The sequence below is a fragment of the Conger conger genome, chromosome 7 (assembly GCF_963514075.1).
Source record: "Conger conger chromosome 7, fConCon1.1, whole genome shotgun sequence".
In the NCBI taxonomy this organism is placed as follows: domain Eukaryota; kingdom Metazoa; phylum Chordata; class Actinopteri; order Anguilliformes; family Congridae; genus Conger; species Conger conger.
Window position 1 is genome coordinate 38,627,496 of NC_083766.1, and position 20,390 is coordinate 38,647,885.

Below are 20,390 nucleotides of genomic sequence, written 5' to 3' on the forward strand. Positions count from 1 at the left end.
AGGTTCAGTTTGCACTACAAATATACAATACAAGTATTTTCAGAGTATTCCAATACACCAGACGTAAATCTGAAATCAAAACCTTTTCCTCAAGTTATTCAATTCTTCATCACCATATGAACGTCTTAAAGTATATATTCCAAATCAAATTGTCATACAATTTCTTACAATGTTCCATCCACTTTAGGAAATTTGACGTCATGTATCAGCAGGCTTGTATTTAGATCAAGTGCCTGTAAATGTACTGTTCTCCTCCAATCAATTACCTCATACGGTGCGTATTCTTCCCCCACGAATCCGTTTCACTCATGTATACACCATATCGTGGAAGCTAGTGCTGCTCTAACTTCCGTTTCAGCTGTATTGTTCTCCTGTGAACAGCTAGACCTGTGTCGGCTACTCTTGCAGCTTGTTTGCAGTGATATGGGGGTTCTTCTGAGAAATTCTCACCAGGTCTCAGGGCCTTGACTTCAACTGTTACATTTATCTTCCATTTTCTGATAATGCTTCTGACTAGCCTTCTTCTTCCAGAAGGAATTGAACCATTTACATTCTGACATCTTTTGACAACTGTTAAGAAGAACCAATGGTTGTTAACACCAGGCAGAACAGCCACTGCAGTTGGACACTTTGGAAGGCATGGAGTTACTTCAGAATAAAAGGTTCAGCCCTGTAATTATATTAACCTGATTAATTGAAGCCCTTATGAGTAAATCACCTGTGCCTTAGTAATCATCTTATTTACCCCTTTACGTATTGCCCCTTTTTTTGACACAAGCTTGACATACTCCAAATAAAATGGGTACTATTCTTGAACCTTTTTCATTATAGGCATAATGCTGGTATCTTCTGAAAGGTAACACTTTGTCTTGAAACCGATTGCATTTGTCGCTTGGTTCCTTTACCATGGCTCAGTACTCAAGGCTCTTGAGTATTTCCATGTCCAGGCCATTCGGGGCCCGTGTCATGTGCCCGTTTGCATCCCTCGCTGTCCTTACAGATCCCCCTTGCCTCAAATCCGTGGACTTAGGGTCCTTTTAGGGGGTCGTATCGGGCGTGGGCCACGGCATTCCTGTTCGCCCGCGGACTCACGCCGCATTCCGGCCGACCAGAACGGCGTCTTAGCGCAGGGCCTTTTCCCCCCCGCTTTTCTAAATCGTCCTCCACCCCTTTCCTCTCCTCGCCCCCCAGGCCATTAGCGGCCCGCTTCATATTTTCATTAGAGAGTGAAGGGCCTCATCAGAGGCCACCCTACTCCATCCATGTAATTAGCTGAGTGATAATGTTGAACGCCGGGCGCAGCGTTTAGCAGGCGGCTGATGAAGCCCTGGATCGAGGCTTGTGCTCCACCAGCTGTCGGCCACCCTCTCCCCACTTCAGCCACCACACTCGTTCATCACTCACAAGTGCTCTGGCGTTTTTTTTTTGGTTTTTTTTTGGGTGTATTTTTTTCATGGTTTATGACCTCCCCATTCTGTCGCTCGCTATTGTCTTATTTACTAAGGAGTAAAGGCTGGAGATGAATATTTTTTCATTCTGTTGTTTGTTAAATCATTGCTTTCAGCAAAAAAGTGTGAAAATGTAAATGCATTTATTAATTAACAGGTACATATCTACATTAGCAGTCAATACTGTAGAACCTCCGGGATACAAACCAGACTGTTCTAGACTGACCGGTGAACTGTGCGGGTATAACGCTGGAAATAACGGCAAAATTCGTATTGTCTGGCTTCTTATCACTCATACAAAATGCAAGGATTAAACTGAGTCACATTTGTATTCTCAAAGCACTATCAAAATGAGACAGTTGTGCACGTCTTAGCACTATTGTTGAAGAATACAATGTGGAAAATTCAACAGGGGAAGAGGGAGAAATGTAACCGCAAAAAGATGCCAAAAGTAGAGGGCCGCTGAACAAATAATGAATTAATGAATGTCCCATAGACACTCAATTTGTTGGTTATAGGGTATTCACTTAAACTAAGGTATGTAGCTACAAAATGAGAGTAGCCTATTTAAAACATGAGCCTGCTGTATTGCAAGTGAAATTCAGCCGGCTTGTAAAAATAGAATCTGTCCCAGAGGAAAAGTGGTATAAGAGGAGTCAAATGAATGGAACAAGCAAATCGGTGTAAAGAAAATGTTTCATAAATTATATGCCGTTTTATTAACATAATATCAATTAACAAAGCCGTGCTTGTTTCTAACATAACTTTATAAAGTAATTGTAGGGCTTTTTAATGAAAAATCTTACTGTTCATCAGTTTTTTAGTAATTCGAATTTATAGCCCATGAAAAACAATGTGCTACTGTATAAAAACTCCTGACAGAATGGGCCATATAAACAGCCCACTCACATGAACTACAAAATGAGATCATTTTATTTTAACTCTGCTGTATAGATGTGCTAGTGTAAGGAGTAACATATATAGAGCTTTTCTCTCCAGCCGATAAAGTGCTTTACAGTGATGAGGGGGGAACTCGCCTCAAACACCAACAATGTGTAGCACAGGTTATTAGCCCATAACTTACAGTTGATTAGACTAAGCAGGGGCCAGTCCCTTATTGGGCAAAGGTGGGGTTTGAACCACCAACCTTCTGGGTCCCAGTCAGCCGCCTTAACCAGGTGCAGATGTCACCATGTCACGCTTTTCTTTTCTGTTAACTTTGTAGAACTGGCCATATCTATCATGTCGTCTTCATAGGGTCTGTCATTTTAAACGTTTTAAAAGGAAGGATTCCATTCTGCTGATGTTCGTCACTACATTAGGGCTTACTGGCAGACTCCACTGTGATTCCAATCTAATAAAAGGCTGCTGTATTATCACTTTCAAAGTTCTGAAAAGCCTACACTACATTCCCAATGGGGTCGTTCTTGAACAGTTGTACTGTATATTAGGATATTAATCCTCGCTCACAGTCGGGTATCATTCAGGGTTTAGAAAGCCATATTCTGCAGATCCACTCCTATTGTATTTAACTGAATGAGGGGGGTGATGGCAATGTTGTTGGGATGGATATCTGACATATACAAAAGGCCTTAGAAATAATTAACAGTCAAATATTTAAGTTCCTTTGAGCAGAACCTGTATGGTGGCACAATCATGGTTGTCAAAATCTCAATCAACTTGTGCTGTGAATTGGACAGAGCATAGCGCTTAAACATCTGAAAAAGGCAAACTCAAAGATACAATTCCTGGCTATTATAAATAGTAAATCTAACCTCCTTGATGAGGTCACTGAAAATATTTGCAGTTACACTCATTGAGGGTTATTATGGGGATACAGGCTCCTTATGTTATTTCAGTAGTATGTCCAACTAGTTAAAAATGAACTTTACTTTGAATAAATGCATGAAAAGCGAGCTTACGCGTCTCTTTTGTGCACACTCAGTTGAAGGTTATTTTGAAGTATTCATTTGGCTTTCTGTAGAAAAAGCACATTAAAATGGCATTTTAAAAGTCTCCACCTGTATAATTGTTTAGCTGGCATTAGTAATGCATTAAATTATTTGTATTGTAATGTTTATTATATATATATTATATTATATCCATTTTAACCCAAATTCAGTGCCTATGGGTCAAACTTACTCCATTTAAAAATAAAACTTTTCTATAATCTGTCATTTATTTTTGTGATGCTGTGGATATATTTGGAGTATTTAGAGAGATTAAATAAAGCAAAAGAAAATCAACACCAAAGTGCATTTGAGAAATATCAATGTGCCAAATACTTATTAAATTATTTAGAGCTATTTACTGCTAATATTTAAACAACGTAACAATTTGAGAAGCTGTTTTTTCTGATTTGTTTTTTTGCAAAGAGAGGTAACTTTGAAATGCAAAAAAAAAACCTGATTGTAAGTTTCTTCAAAATAAAGCCCAACCAATCTCAGGGTTTAACTCCTCAGATAGCTTCAAAACTGAATACACATGAGCTAAATCAAATGGCACAAACACCTTTAACATGAACAAGCAGCTCCCCTTGAGATGATAATAATGAGTCTCGGAGCAGGGTCAAAAAGCTCTTCAACTCAGTCATTCTGTGTTGTTCATAGTGACTACAAAACAGGTGGTATAAAACATGATTATTCCACTTCCATATTTTGAACACTCGATGACTTGCTAATGTAGGCTACAGTAATCAATACCAGTGTGGAAAACGGCAGTAAAAAATAAATTGCTATTAACTCATTGCCTTTTTTTGTCACTGACCTTGTGTCACACGGTAATTAAGCAACTGACTCATCTTTCAATATATAGGCTACGCTTTTTATAGCTATGTTGTCCAAGCTATTACAACTTGAAAGGGCTAATGATATAGCTACGATGTCTGAGGATATTTTTGTATGCCAGATGAGCCCAAAAATAAAATGCGAATAAAACCTTAAATGCAAATCAAATCTTCGGTAAGCTAAGATAACAGATCCTGAAAGACTACACCCTTGTATTTATTCATGATTAGCTGCAGATTTCCATCTAATCCAAGCCCATTTAGTTGGATCTCATTCTGTTTTACCATCACTAATGCAGTATTTAATGGTAATTTTAACAGGGAAATATTTTGCATAAAATGTGTAGCCAAAGGTATTGCGGAGTGTAAGATATGTTTTGAATTCTGGCTCGTATGAACACTTGGATTGCTGTGCACTTGTCGCTGCATTAGTTATTGCAGAGATTGGGCATAGGAATTGGACTTTTAATTTTCACGCATGTGAAGTGTATGCGTCTGTCATTATGTAATGAATTTTGGGGGAAATTTGTGAGGTAAATTTTGGTCTTGCAACAATCAGAAAGGCAAAGCATCCATTTTCACAAGGCCAGAGTTTACAATGGCAGGAGTTGTTGTAAGGGTTAATGTAATTTAGAGTAAGGGGACTATTTCAAAGCTTGATTGGTATCAGTTTATGACAAGCTTCAAAGATTACTCAAGATGAGCCAATTTTGTATTATCTATAACTAGTTTTGAACGAGACCTTTTAACATCTCTTTGGAAAGTTTCTTTATGCTATGGGAATACTGCCCCAGTGTGTAATAAAACATCTCTGACAGCACTGCACAAGTTTTATTTTTATCGTCACCATCAATACTTGAAATTAGTTTGAAACAAATGCTCAAGAGCTACTACCATCTTTTGGTTTGCCTTATTTTAAAGATGTCTGAAGCTTCAGCGTTTAGTTACTGAACTGTTGTATACAGGTGTTGCTACTGAAAACAGATATTATTTTCATTTTTCTTTTTTGCCTTTGTTAACGTTAACAGAAATTGAGCTGTAGGTTCCTGTACTGTGCAGTTTTAAAAGTGGACATTGGAGAAGTGCAGTGTCGGTTAATTTGAAAACTGTCCTATTCTGCACTTCGGTGATTCCAAACTTCTGTGGCCATGGTATTTACATTCTAACTTTCTCACAGTCATTGACGGTTGCTCTCTTTTACAGTGGCACAAACTTCGACGATGGGAGGGAAATATCGATATAATGTTAATCAATTTGGTCTCCTTACCATGCTAGAATATTCTTTGCATTAAACCTTTTTTTTTTTTTTTTCCTTGGTCCCTTTTCAAGTCTTCATTTTGATAAGCTCTTTCGGCAAATGAGATTCTAATATCATTGACATAATTTGTCATTATGCTTTTATAATTCGGCGGCGTTTGTGGAGCCAGACTGTGTTTAAACGTTGGCCTGAAGCTGGTCCGGGCTCAGCGCTGGTTTGCGTGGGGTGGGCTATGCAGCGGTAGTGGCGGCGGGAGACAGGATGGCTGTTTAACTCCAGGAGAAGGTGGACGCACACGGAGCTGGAAGGCAGTCAGACGCACAGATGGACAGGCCTGGGGCTGAGCATCGCAGCCTGGCAGACAGATCCGCCGGTGCGGCAAACAGGCCTTGTCCTACCAGAGAGGTCCGGGACGGACGCACGGGCCAGCACGTCCTGTCAGATGTCCGCGCTCCTGTATATTTCATAAAGCGTTTTGCAAGGATGGCGGGAGGACGTGCCGCTCGAATATCGCGGCTGTAGATTACTTTCCTCTGCCCCTGCAGGCTAGAACACGAAGCCACAACCACCCCCCCCCCCTCCCCCACCTTCTCTCCCTAAACCCCCCCGATCAGTCTGACAGAGGGGGGGGGGGGGGGGGGGGTGTTATTTCAGCTCTCATCTCCCTTCCAGTCAGACCTGCTCTGTTTACCACAGCTGCTCCTCTGGAATGGACCCGATTCGGAGGTGCAGTGCGCGCGCAAGGCCCCTCTCAGGGACGCCGACGCTTCCGCACTTTTATTTATTCCCGGCTTTATCGGTACACACAACCTTCATATCTGCGTGCGTGTACAAATGTTTGGAGATGCATAATGTGATGTCAACAGCGAACGGCACAGCAAGGGGTGGGGGGAGTGTTTGGGTGGGGGGCATTATCAGGATTTGACTGTTTGTGTTGTCTCCTGTCAGATTTGGCTGGGGTGTAGAAAGCCCGTTTATATATGTGTGCAGGACGTTCACTTGTCAATCTGGGGAAGGGTGGGGGCCGCGAGGTATCGCCATGCTCGTGATACCAGAGAAGAAGACAGGGGAATGAAAGCACTCGAGGTGCAATGGCTTCCATGACGGCGCATGCAGACAAAGAGAGGAATCATTTGGGGAAACTTACGGAACATCTAAGGCTTGCATAGATGAAATGGATGGTACTGAACTAAACAACCTGAACAAAAAAAAAAATATCATTCTAATGGGGGGCATGTGCAATGACACTTATTATTGTCAGAGTAAAAGGCTTCTGGTCTTTCTCAAATGCAGATGTGCTCTGTTCCATGGATGTTGTGGCTCCAAGGGGGTTGAGCTTTGTTTCTGCGCTGTGTTAATGGTGAAACAGAGTGCTTTCTTAACAACAAGTTATGGTTTATGGTGTGTGTAGAAGAAAACATTCACATGTTTTTACTTTCCCCCCTGCTTCTCATTCCTAATGTGCAGGGGTGGAAAGTTCTGCCCTGTGTTTCTTCCATCTATGAGCTCCACCCAGCTGATTTCACAAATTAGTTCTACCTCCTGGCTGAAGAATTGTGCAAATTAGCAAATCCAGGTGATTGGAACAAAATACTGGGGAGGACTTCTGCTTTCTGAACCTGGACTTTCCACCTCTACTAATGTGAATATTATTTCAGAGGTGCATTAAAAAAAAATGCCTTCTAGCCATTGTTTGGCAGATACCTTGATATCAGTCTTCAGAAGATATTGATGTTCAGAAATGTAAGAGTGGCCAGTGTGGACTGATGCTGGTGTTGGTGTGATGTGCCCACAGGTAGAATGTAAGAAGGCCCAGCCGAAGGAGGTAATGTTCCCTCCCGGGACGCGGGGGAGGGCCAGGGGCCTGCCCTACACCATGGACGCCTTCATGCTGGGGATGGGAATGCTGAGTAAGTGCTCTCGTTCACTGAAGATGAGCTCCACGATGGAGCTTCTCACTCACAGCAGACTTCCCAAAGGCACACACCTGGGGTCTCAGCTGACACTAGAGACACCACTACAGACCAGGGTAAACTCCATGACTCAAATAGAAATGGGCAAAGGAGAAATTCTGTGCAGATATTAGGAAGTATTTTTTCACACAGCGAATGGTCACTGTGTGGAGTACCATGCCAGGACATGTCGCGGAGGCAGAAACACTGGGGGGTTTTCAAGACCTGTCTTGATACAGTAGCTTTTAGGCAACTAAGCAGTAGGTAGGGGGGGTTGCCCTTTTTGAGAGTGTTTCATGGGTTCCAATACATGAGACGAGCTCAGTAAAGCATAGAGAAGTATGTAAATCCAAACAATTTCATATTTGACCCAGGTTTGTTCACAGTGACAGGGACACCACACTGAGGGATAGGGGGAGTTGGTCTGCCTTTCTAAATGTTCCTGTCATAGGGCAGGACTGAATGAGGTCTCCTACATGATCCATGCTTCAGTCAAAGCCATGGGAAATCTATGGCCTTCTGCGTAGATTTGACAAGGAGACGAGGTGCAAGGCAGATGCTGAAGTACACCCCCCCCCCCCCCCAAGATGATAGTCACCCTTGCTTTAGTGACAAGAGATAATTACCGAGCGATTGATCGTCAGCCGAAAGTAACTGAAGCAAATAAATCTTTTGATGCCAGGCACGAAAACCCGCTAATAGAAGCCGCGGGATAGGTCGTCCCGTCTTTAATTTGGCTTGATGAAGCCTCACAACGGCAGTGTGAAAAATACCATTGATATTCAGCCAGCCCCCTTTTCCAGAGTGCCAGTCCCCAGCCCCAAATCCACCGGAGCACGGCTGCGCATTACTGGACTAAATGAAGAGGAAAATTGAAGTAATGTTATAATATGAATTTATGATTTCATCAGCCTTGACCTCAGGAGTGCTGAATAATGGAACACGGGGAACCTGTGGGGCTCCAGCTCTGTGGCCAAAAAATAATAATTCTCGCGTTTTGAAAAATTATAATAATTGTTTCGTAAATATCCTAGCCACCCGGATAAGTAGCTCTCGACAGGTAACTCGTAACAGGTAAGTTCTGTTGGGTTAAACTTTGACGTAGGTTGTGAACTTTTTTGGAATTTGTCACGGATCGGCGCCGTCCTGTCGAGCGAACAAAGAGCCTGCAGCGGAGACGTAAAGTTGGAGAGAGGAAGTGTAGAGCCGGGCGGGTGAGAATATTAACTGCTGGGTTATTTAGAGACGCTCTTATCTAAATGAAATTGGAAAAGCAGGACAGCGAAACATTCCTTTCTATAATTTGCATAAAAAATCAAGGCTCATTATTTAAGGAACTGTAATTCCTTACGTGCCAAATCTCATTAAAACCCGTCCTCCGTTCCATTGTTTACCGCACCTAATCGCGCCATTTATCTTTGTGTTATGCCGCATGTATGTTTGCAGAAATTAATACACATTTAAGCCCTGCGCAAAATATGGGTGTACCAGATGGGTAATTGATTTTAAAGTGAATCGGAACTGTTGAGCCATAAAATAGGTACATTAGCATGCATATTAATAACGCAAATAAGAGGGCGAGGAAGCCGCCACCAGGCCAGATAAAGTGACAGGCCGTATTTACGGAGACGCCGAGAGCCAGCAGGACGGAGAGGAGGAACATCGGGAATTAATTACTTTCCTCTCCTGCCTTTCGGATTGGCGGCATACCATCGGATTTCGGGGCGGACGCAAGCTCAAATTTTTTGGTGAAAATGTGTTTTTTTTTTTTTTTCAACAAAATTTTTTTACCGGAATATTTTTGTTTTTTTGTTTTCTTTTCCCCTTAAAACATTCACCTTCACCCACCCACCCCCAGACAACTGTGGAAAAGCTGATAACAGTGCCCCACCTCTGCAGTACTGTGTGCAGTATACATTTTTGGATGGAGCTTTGAAGTCATTCATTCTGGTTTTATATGTTGTGCTTAGAAATAATAAATATGAGATGGGCTGAAATGGCAGCAGTGTTGGACAGGCCTGCAATGTACTGTACATGATTCTGTGTGTGGTGTCTTCTGGATTTGTATGCATGCATGCAGATGAGTGTGAGGAACTGTGAAGTGTGTGTGCATGCAAGTGTGTGTGTGTGTGTGTGTGTGTGTGTGTATATGAGAGTGAGCAAGATCAGTGGGTGTCAGTATGGTGCAGGCCTGCAAGCTCTGCTGGTATCCCTGACGAGGTACAGCCAATTCTCAGTGCCCATAGAACCAAGCAGCCTGTTTGTGCTGAACCTTTCTTATTTGGTGGGGAAGCCCTAAATTATTTCAGTTTATCACCAGAATCTTTCATTTATTTCCTTTTTGTGGAGACAACAAAGATACAAATGTACGCCAGGCAATATATTCTGCTCTGTTGCTGGGGGAAGTCAGGACACAGCACCACAAACCAAAATCACATTACTACTTTTGTTGATCCATACCTGTGAAATGACATGTGAGTAATTAAGTAAGCTTTATACAAGTCCATTTTGTTACAACCCTGACACATCAGAATAAATCTGGATGAATTCTCCTGTAAACAAGTGTAAGTTCTAAGTATGTTCTATCAAGTATTGTTGGGGTATGCGTGTACACTTAAATATGGAGGGTTTTATGTAATTCTTATATAATACATATGTAAACATTTGCAAAGCACTGACCCCTGTTGGGAAAAAGAAAGCTCTTTTCAAAGGTTGCTGGGAAACCTTGTTTACCTGATGTCTGCAATATCTGGCACGCACACACACACACACACACACACACACGCGCCCACGCCCACGCACACTTACACACTCTGGAGTTGATGTAGTGAGCAGCGATCCTTGGGCTATATCGATAATTACATAGCCTCCGGTAGTCATTATCACTGTAGGCCGCATCAGTGTACTGCAGAGTGATATTGATATCTTATCTTAGAATTTATAACATCTTCTCTCATAGATGGTATCAGGTGGTGGCATGTAGAGGAAATTAGTGATTTGTCTGCTAAAAGGATCCTATCACTGGTGAGCCATATTTAACTGGTGTGCACATACACACATCTCAACAAGTCTGTGCCAAAAAAACCCTTCCTCATCAAAACGGTATGCTTTGGAACAGCAATTTACCAACATAGTTTTGGAATAGTCACATGGTGTTTTGAATTAGTCATGAGTCCTGAAATGGTGTCTACATAGAGCTGGGCCAGAATGTTGGACGTTAAATAAAAATTTTAATAAAACTGATTTACAAAGGTATTTCACAGCAGTAAAGAGATGGATATAAAGAGCAATGTGAAGTTTTCGGATTTGATTCAGGACTGTGGGGTGCATTACTTTGTAAAGGACCAGTGCTTTAGCTAGGCAAACCCTCTGGGACATATACTCACTACAGGCCTACAAAGCTTCTCTGGTTGTCGAATCTGTTCAGCCTTTGCTATCATGCAGTGCAGGATAAATTTGCATGAAAGCAAACTCGCCTGGATATTTAAGGTGGTCTTCACAAAGTAGGACCACGTAGTACTGCTGTATTAGTGTGGAGTAGAGTACTTTGTAACATTTTTGTGATGGATGGAATGTAAAATGGAAAGAACCCTTAAGTTATGGGTATTTCGATCAATGGTCCAGTTGCTTAAAATTTTGCGCACAGACTCCCTCTTGGATGCTGCTTTGTATCTGCCAGAAAAAGACGACTATTCAGGGTTTTAAGAATTTAAATTGAAGTTCCTCATGGGCAGCAAGCTGTGAGCTGCCACTTATTACCCCGAGAATAACATTTCAGGTCTCGACTGGAAATTGGAATGGCAGACTGACTTTTGAGCTCTGATCCACTCTCATCCAAGCTGAACTTGGCCCTCCAAACCTCACCCACCTCGACTGTAACATTAAGGACAGCAATATGAACTATCCTATACTACACAAAGCTGATTTATTTGGTTTCTTGCTTATTGGCAACCCAACATTTATGAATGAAATGGGACTCGGTAATTAGGTGGTAGTTATGCTTAAATGAGGGTGGAGATCTCTGATGGGTGTAGCCTAAATGAGTGGCTTAAATGAGTCATTTGTTTAGGGCTGGTTTCACAGGCACAGATTGAGCCTAGTCCTAGACTAGATTTTTCATTGGAGATGCTCCATACATAAATCAGTTTGTCCATGACTAAAATGAATCTGTGTCTCTACTTCTTTCCTTTAATCCTTTGCCAGTTTGTATTCTTAATACCATCTTTCTGCATAGTCCAAAAGATAATATTCTCTAAATGCTGAGTGGGCCAATAAGAAAAACTAAGCTTAATTATGTCAGTGGGCCACAGCTGTAGCACGGGGTACGTACAGGTTGCCAGATTTAACAGTCTTTGAAGTCTTCGCTGCACTGTAGAGCCAAGCACATGATAATGCACTTACCTGAAGTGGCTCCAAGGGGATTTTCCATGAGAAAATAAAAACCTGTGAAAGTGTTCGGTGGGGTATAACAAGTATTTATGTCCAGCCATTATGTGACTTGCGCAGTGTGGCCAACTATACACATTCCCTGGGGTTGAAAATGCTGTACCCGTTGACTTTTATCAGAAAACATTAAAAATAATGTTTATGTTCCTTTCAGGTACATGTTAAATTATAACTGTAAAGTGAAGCCGAGCCGTTTTGTCACCGAGCAGCCCTTGGCAGATTGGAGTATACTTTAATCTGAGGCTAAGGCTTCTGAGTACTGTGTGTTGTCAGGAACTTCAGAAGCTCTCGCTGTGCATACTTACAAACACCCACACACACACACACACACACACACACTCAGTATGTTCACTGACATTAAATGGTGCTGCTGCTTTTTGATAGCAGTCCAGGTCATGAACCTTTGGGCTCGACTGTGAAAATAAAATGCAGTGACAGAAAAGGGATGCTAATTTGGCCTCTCTTCACTTCTGGCCCCAACACACTTGGGCACTGCGCTCTGACCCACTTCGGAGAGCATCACCAGTATGTGCTTGACCAATCACCAAGAGGCTGATTGCTAATCATTATGTGCTTGACCAATCACAGAGCTGATTTGTTGTTTAGTGAAAAAGGCCTTTTTTTCATTATTAAAAAATTCTGCGTCAGCAAAGGAGGCAAGACTGAACAGATTGCAAATAAACTGTCAAATAACATACTTCCACTTTCAAATCTGTGGATTTTCTTTTACAGCTCGAATTGGTTTTTCTGTGCATTAGCGAATGTTATGTTGTATGATATGATTTGCCATGCTGTTAGCTGGTTGGAGTTGTGTGGTGTTGTATCATTCACACTGCATCATTCACACTATCATTCAGACTGTATCATTCACACTGCATCATTCACACTGCATCATTCATACTGCATCATTCACACTGTATCATTCACACTGCATCATTCACACTGTATCATTCACACTGCATCATTCACACTGCATCATTCACACTATCATTCACACTGCATCGCGCTCCTGAGCAGACGCCATTTTAATTCAGTAGTTGTTCACAGCGCTGTTGTCCTTCATGACTGATCAGACTAGACTCCTAAAAAACAAAACAAAGCAGAAACAACAAAAAAACCTAAGGTTATTGATCAATGGCAGTAAAATAGCAGGTCCAGACAGGCCTGCCGCCACAGGCGGGGAATGAGACTGTGCTCCCAGAGGCAGAGGCACAGCGTCACCATTGGGGGAGCACACGGGGCACTCTAATCTTCAATCTGGCGGCACAGCTGGGGCGGTATTGGGCCTGCTGAAAGGCCCGGAGAGTTCTATTGAGCCCGTCTCACTTTCCCCCCCCTTCCTCCCCTCCCTCAGGTTACCCGAACATCGTCGCGACGTACGGCCGTGGTTACACTGGATTCGCCCCGAGCTACAGCTACCAATTCCCTGGTAAGTTCCATCTTGTTATGCGTTTGCCACGGGCGGCGGAAAATGGCTTCCCTCGGCCAGCCGGCAAACACGCTCCGTGCACAAGTGCTCTCCTGTCCAACCCTCCTGGGCCTCCCAAGGTGCGGGAAGAGAGGGAGCACGGAGGGAGGGGGCGGGGGTGAGACGGCAGCAGGGAGGCAATTAGGGTACATGAGGTCATATCCTTCCAGAGAGAAAAACAGCACCTTCTTTAGTCCTCACACCTTGTGGCTTGAAAGAGACGGCAGAACCTGCTAGATATAGTCCGTAAGTATTTGGACAGTGATACTGTGTATAAAGGGCTGCAATTCCAATATGGATGCAAATACCCACAAATTAAAGCCAACAATCTCTTAACCTCACATTCATTCGTGTGCTGGTTTACCGAGCAAAAATAAACATACACAAAAAAAAATATATATATTTGTGTCCAAATACTTATGGGACTGCACTCTATGTACTCTGAATCAACAAAATGGTCTGACCCAGGTAGAGGCGTGACGCTCTTTTCCTCTGTAGTTCTGCTGAGTGCCACCACTTCCATTATGCTACCAGATAATTCTGTTGTGCGGTGTTTAAAGTGTACCAAATCAAGCACTGTACAAATATCAAATGGCGCTTTACAAAATTAGGGATGATGGGTATGCAGCGATGATGTGCTTGGGGCTTTTATTCTTGATCTGATGCTGTATTTATCATTTCAAAACATTTGTTAGCATTAATATGGACTCTGTAGCAGATGTTTCCTGCAGCAGACATCAGTACTCACACAAAGAAAAAGCTGAAACACTAGATGGATCTCGGATAGAAGTCCGTTTTCTTTTTCATATGAAAATGGCAGACTAGAGGTTATGTCCTACAGTAGGACTGTGGTTTAATAATTTATTGCTACACCACTGTGATAAACACCAGGATGCCTGAAGGCCTCTAATTAGTAGATAAGGGAGTAAGGCAGGGAGTCCTGAAGTGTCAGACCCCCCCCCCCCTTTCCCAAATAATCCTGACATGATCAAAATGTCTGCTTCAAAAGTGGATGGCTGCTGTTGGATAGCCATTGGCATGGAGGTCTGCTGCATAAACAAATACATAGTCAATTTGTAGCTTTAGATTTTCAGTGCAAAGACTTATGTTGGTGCAAATGAAGCTGAAATGGTACACATGGCAACATTCAAATTGAATATTAGTGAAATAAATATATAAATTAGCAGGTTGGGGGGTAATGAAGGATTGTAAATTGGCAGGCTCTGCAGAAGCCACTGGTGTGACTAAGCTCAAAGGAGAGGATTGAAATATTATCGCCGGCTTACCCCCTTCATGCACTCGAAGCCAAATATGTGCTTGCACCGTACAAAAAACCCTCCTGCTCTTTTATTTTTAGGTAAATGAGTGCATATGCACACACACACGTACGTGCGCACACGCAAACGCAACCATCCACACTGCCCTCTATCCTGCAGAGCCTTTTCAATGACTATGTATATGTTCATTAGGACCCCTGAATAGGTGTCATTAAGCATGCCTGACAAAAGAGTACAGCTGAAACCAGCTGTACTATTTTTTACAAATAGGTGCTGTATCAGGTAAAGGTGGTTTTCCCCCAACCTGCTGCTCCTCCCAAAACAGACTCCCCTATGAGTCACAGCGGACTGTGCACACGGCGTTTGGTGGCACCTCCACAGGCGGCCTCCACCGAGGTGCAGACTGCTACTGGCGCCACCTCACCAGGCCGTCGGCGGAACCGGGCCAGAAAAGAAGGAGGCCGGCTGAAACATTTGCGGCTGCCGCGATCGCACAGTTAACTTTCCTCTCCGCCAGTTAATCCTCCGGATTTTCCTTCTAAAACGATCCTCTACCGCGCGGTCCCTCAATGTATTCCTTTTTCCCCTCCCTCTCAGATACCGTCGGTGACCTTGGTGTAGAACACGTAAGGTGAAAAGGCATTTGCCCGGTGCTTGTAGCTTCCGGGGATTTGCCGTAATCTCAGTTGCTTGGGAGGTTACAAATTGACTGCGGTGGAAAGAGTAGAGCAATCGGTTTTTTTTTCCTTTTTTGAAGTGTGGGCTATAATCCACAGAGGCGACTCAATGTAAAAACTGTTCGCGCGCCGTTGTGTGCGCACGTTCGCTCTAGCGTATGATTGTGTCGTGCTCCTTCTTTGTCTGTCTCAATATTCACAGTATGTATGAAGTCAGGATAGATGTGAGATACTCACTGAAGAGTCTGTATTGTGCCGATTCCTGCCTGTTATGGGCCTGAATAAAGTGCTTGCAGTGAGTTTCTCAGCCTTCCATGTCCCAGGCTCCACTCTGTACCGCCAGAATGTTTCACCTCAGAAGCCTTCCTGCATTTTGGTTACAAGGCCGAGATCAGACACAAAGACCCGGTGCTGAAACGTAACCTAGAGAATCATTAATGCTTGAACCCCTGAACCGCGCTTAATAGTCACATTCTGGATATCCTGCTCAATCAAACGCACACACACACACACACACACACACACACACACGCCAGTGGAGGTTTCTCTACAACAACAGGTGAAGCAGTGCTTCACCAAAAAAAGAACATGAATACCACACAACATATCTTTCTTGAATGTTTTGTGGAGCCAAAAAAATGGCCTCTGTTCAAAAGCATGTCTGGAGTGGCAAAACAGCGCCCTCACTAGTGAAGGAAGCATTTTTGCTTCACTAGGCCCATATTTTTCAATGAGTCATTTTAAACTGAAAAGGCATTGATTGGATAGTTGTGTTTTTAAGCCCACTTGTGAAGCATGCTTCACTAATGTCTTATAATCATGCGCGCTCTTGTGCTCGTTCTCAATATGGTTATTGACATAAGTCTGACCAATCAGAACACAAGTTATTTGTTGGATAGTAAAGGTGTGCATAATCTATAATAAGAAAAATTGAGATGTAAACAAAGTAAAAGTCGTTAGCTATTATTGCAATTGTTTGAATTGTAGTGGTTGAGGCATTGTCTGTGTTGTAAATGGTTGATCTTAGATTTTGTATCCTTTTTATAAGTTTAATAAGTTTTTTTTGAAATTCAAAGACCACCAAGTCTACAGATAGACTTGAGATAACCAGCTAACTAGCAAATTGCTATCATTAAGGTTAGCCCATTAGCTAACTAATTCGGCTCCATTAATTTAATTTGGGTTTTGGAATTGGAAGAAAATGGCATCTGCGAGTGCGAGCTCAAGTGAAAACATCTTGGATATGATTCTATGGTGTCCTTGAATTTCAAATCATCATCGTATGGTGAAGTGGAGTGGCTAACAAGGAGCTTGCTAATGAACTGCATGTATTGCTGGCCATGTGTGTTATTTAAGTGCACTGCTACAGTAAATTTGCAAGTGTTTGCAAGAGATGGCTTGGATGATTTACGTCATTTTGATAGGTCTGTTAAGATTTATGCTAAATGTAAGGAGCATGTCAGTGCAAATGTGTAATTGAGAATGTTGGGAAATGTGTAAATTGAGTATATACCTAACAGCAACTCCGAAGCTGTCTTCTTCACACAAGGTATCAGGTGTATTTCTTCACTTTGAAGGAGGTAGGCGACTGACTCCGATAGGTTCAAGTCTCTATGCTGAGCTAACACATTATGCTAACATGGAAATTGAGCCAGTGAATGCACAAAAATAAAAACGAAATCAAACATCTCATCTGGGTAAGTCGGAAAAAAGGCTTATTTCCCAAAATGTTGGTGTTTTCCTTTAAGAGAAGGCAGTTCAATTTAAATGGCAGAACCGTAGTAATAGGTTGTCCATTCAAACCTGTTTAATGGACTGCCTATAGCTGGCTGTGTGATATGGTCAGTGTTTATCATCTCAAAAAGACCTAGGTCAATAGCTAAAGCATGCTAGTAACTGCTTCGATATTCACCAAGGGTGATGGTGGGTTTGTTTCACCAAAAATTATGGCCAGTAGCCTCCGCTGACACACATGCACAAACACACACTCCACCCAGTCACACACACACACACACGCACACACACACACACACACTTACATACGCATACAGATGTGCGCATACACAAGCTCACACACACACATACACACACACGCACACGTACACACACAGCCTCCTCTGGGTGGTACAGGCCTGTGTGCTCCGTCTCCCAACGCCGAGCCCTCTGTCATTTTTATGTGACGCAAACCAACGTTGGGTGAGCCGTAAATCAGGAGAGAAGCATCTCCTCAACCCTGCGTGCAAACAAGGGAACGTCACCAGGGAACAGGGCCCCAGGAGGGGGTCAGGGTTTACGTTAAAGTGGGTGTGAGATGATGGCCAGGATCATCTGAGGCTGACGGAGACACCTCCAGAGAAGCCCATTTTGCCCCCTTCCTGTCGGGCCGAGAGCACCATTAAAAACTCAGGCCGCGTCCTCCGCCCGCAGTTTTATTTATATTCCGAGCGGAAGCGTTCCGCCATTATGGAAATAAGCCATCTGGAAGAACTGTACGGCAGGAGCGAAGTTGGCACAACTCCTCGTTTTCACGGTTGCGTCTTTCCTCCTTTCAGAGGAGGAGAATGCCTTCTTTTCGTTAGTTTTTTTCATCCTTCGTTCACCGACAGCGGGTGTTTTTGACGCGCTCCGCTTTGATGTGCATTGTACAACACAACGCGCCTGCATACATGCATAGAGATGCAGCGCTTGAAGGTCGCAGACTTGGAAAACGGTTTTGATGTCGGCCGGTTGAGTAAAAAATTTCCCTCAGCAAAGATCCAGAACTTCAACCCTCTTTTATGCCTGCCATCTTGTAGAGCACGGGCCTGTCGGCCTTCTTTAGTGCGGGCTCCAGCAGCTCTTCGAAGCCTGCGGGTAGGGTGGCGACTGCGTGGTGGAGGGGCTGCCGGCCTCCTGTCCTCTGAAGGGGACCCTCGGGTGTGAAATTCCCGCGGTGAGAGGTTTAATTGGAACCGTGACCAGCTGGAACCGCACGGTGGGGAGAGCTTGTGTCTGAGAGTGAACCGCTGGCGGTCCCCTGTGGGCGTGGCGCGGAGGGGGTGGTAAGGGGGGCTGACCGTTGAACTGCGGTCCAGGTGAGTAGGCGAGAGCGAGTGAGAGAGAGCTGCGGACCTCCAGCAGCTGCGACACCTCGTCCCACTCTTCAGCGAAATTGTCGCTAATTGAAAAGCCTGCTTATTAACCCAGTGGGCGTGCGGAGGCAAATGCCTTCGAATGCGTGACGGGGCTCGGGAAGATGGCTGATGCGTGCGGACACACACACACCGTTTAAAAAGCTGTCCATCTTCTCAATCGGAGCTCATTTTGTGATGAGTGGATTTGATTGTTTCATATTTAATTCTTTGTACCAGCCAGCCTGTGATCCAGCTCTGAGGTTGGGCAGCTGTAGGGGTAATTTTATGGAGATTTATCCTGCCTTCAGCAGCTAGAGAGATTCAGAAGCGTAGGTTTGAGCTAGACATATCCACCTCTATGATTCCACCCGCCACCTAGGACTGTGGGGTAGAGAGGGTCAAAACCAAAGTTTATTTATTTATTTATTTATTTTTTTTTTTTTTTTTTTCTTTGACAGGCCCTGCCATTAGTTCATTGTTTTAGGTTGTTGTAGGGACAATCACTGGGTGCATTCCTTGACATTTTGTGTTACGAACTGTCGGGTAAGTGAAGTTAGGTGAAATAGTGTTTTTTTTCCTGAAGCAATTTTAACAATCAACACCCTTGTTTGACGTTTGGCACTCTGAATACCAAGTGCATCAACTGCTAAAACCCTTCACTGATCCAACATGTAACATAAATGTATCTGATTTTATTTGCACAACTCACAAGCAGATTCAAATTAAGATTTTAAGCAAAAATCAACGTCTAAATCTAAAGACGAAGGTCAACTACCTTAAATAAAGAAGTGACGGACGTGGGCAAGTAACATTCACAATAGAAAATAATGAGTGTGCCAAACCCCAAAAGTCCCACTTTTTGAAAGGGAAGTCCAAAGACTGAATCTTCCAACAGCAGATCAACCCCCAAATGTTGGACAGTTGGAAGCTGGAAACTTGGAAAGGCGGAACTGACTTAGCTGAAATGACAATCTACTTATTAAAGTTCCTTTATGTTGTCTGAAGCAGGACTGAGCAGTATGATATTGTCATCAGAAGATTGATGAGTTTAGTCTCTTTCTACGCTACACAGTGGGGTAGCTGCGACGCTGTGTAGTCTGTCGCCAGGTTGCATTTAAAGACGGCTGTTATCAGAGTGGGAGAGAGTGTCTGTGATCACTAAGAGCCCCGCACACCTGACACTTTGCCTAAGGAGCCTCACTGAGTCCGTCTAGCTCTCTTACCTTCTCCTCTCAGCTCCTCTCCTCTCTTCTCAGCTCCTCTGTTCTCTACTCCTTTCTTCTCTTCTCTCTTCTCTACTCTTCTCAGGTCCTCGCTCCCTTTCTCTCCTCTCCTCTAATAGTGCTGCCCTGGTGGTGGTGCCCAGTGCTCACGCTCCTCCGGGCCTGCTCTACAGCCACTCCAGATCTCCTCCGACACTCAGTGGGAGCCTCACCGACAGGATTCCCTCGTTAAAAGTCTCAATTGCCTTCCCTCTTCCTCGTTATTATTCGTACTATTTTCCTAAATAATGTCGACTCTCAGAGATCCCCTGTAATAGTTACAGATTATCTCACCGACTGCCACCCACCCCCTTCCCTTGTTGCTGCTTGGATGGCGGTAATTGCATCTTATAACACTGTTTCGCCAGCAAGGACTCCAGCCCGGCACGCCCACACACGCTCCCGCCTCGAAGTTTCCCTTCAGGAATAACAACCAGCTCAGTCGGGAACCCACCTTGCCTGCGAAGCCGAGTCGACTTCGACGAGCTCGGAGGAGATGCCGGTTCTATCAAACTCCTTCTTTCATCTCTGTTGTCTTCCCCTCTCTTCTTTCGAGCCACTTTCTCACATCTCGTCTGTTCCCCTTTCGCGTGTTTGTCCAGGAACGGGCGATCCCTCAATGTTTTTCAGACGGTCATTAAAATGCATAACAAATTAAGACTGTTTACCTTGTGTGTTAAGAGGGCCTAGGTGGCCTGCTTCAA

General features: G+C 43.6%; 1 protein-coding gene across 12 annotated transcripts in view; it reads left to right on the top strand.

The window, feature by feature from the left end:
• LOC133132376 (RNA-binding protein Musashi homolog 2) overlaps window positions 1-20,390 on the top strand; it is a 242,101-nt gene that overhangs the window by 180,858 nt on the left and 40,853 nt on the right. For all 12 annotated transcript variants that reach the window (XR_009709125.1, XM_061247787.1, XM_061247783.1 and 9 more), the window contains exons 9-10: window positions 7,287-7,401; window positions 13,244-13,318. Coding sequence is in view for 11 of the 12 variants with exons in the window: in XM_061247787.1 (XP_061103771.1) it covers window positions 7,287-7,401; window positions 13,244-13,318 (190 nt within the window). In the remaining variant the exon portion in view is untranslated. The remainder of the gene's footprint in view (window positions 1-7,286; window positions 7,402-13,243; window positions 13,319-20,390) is intronic.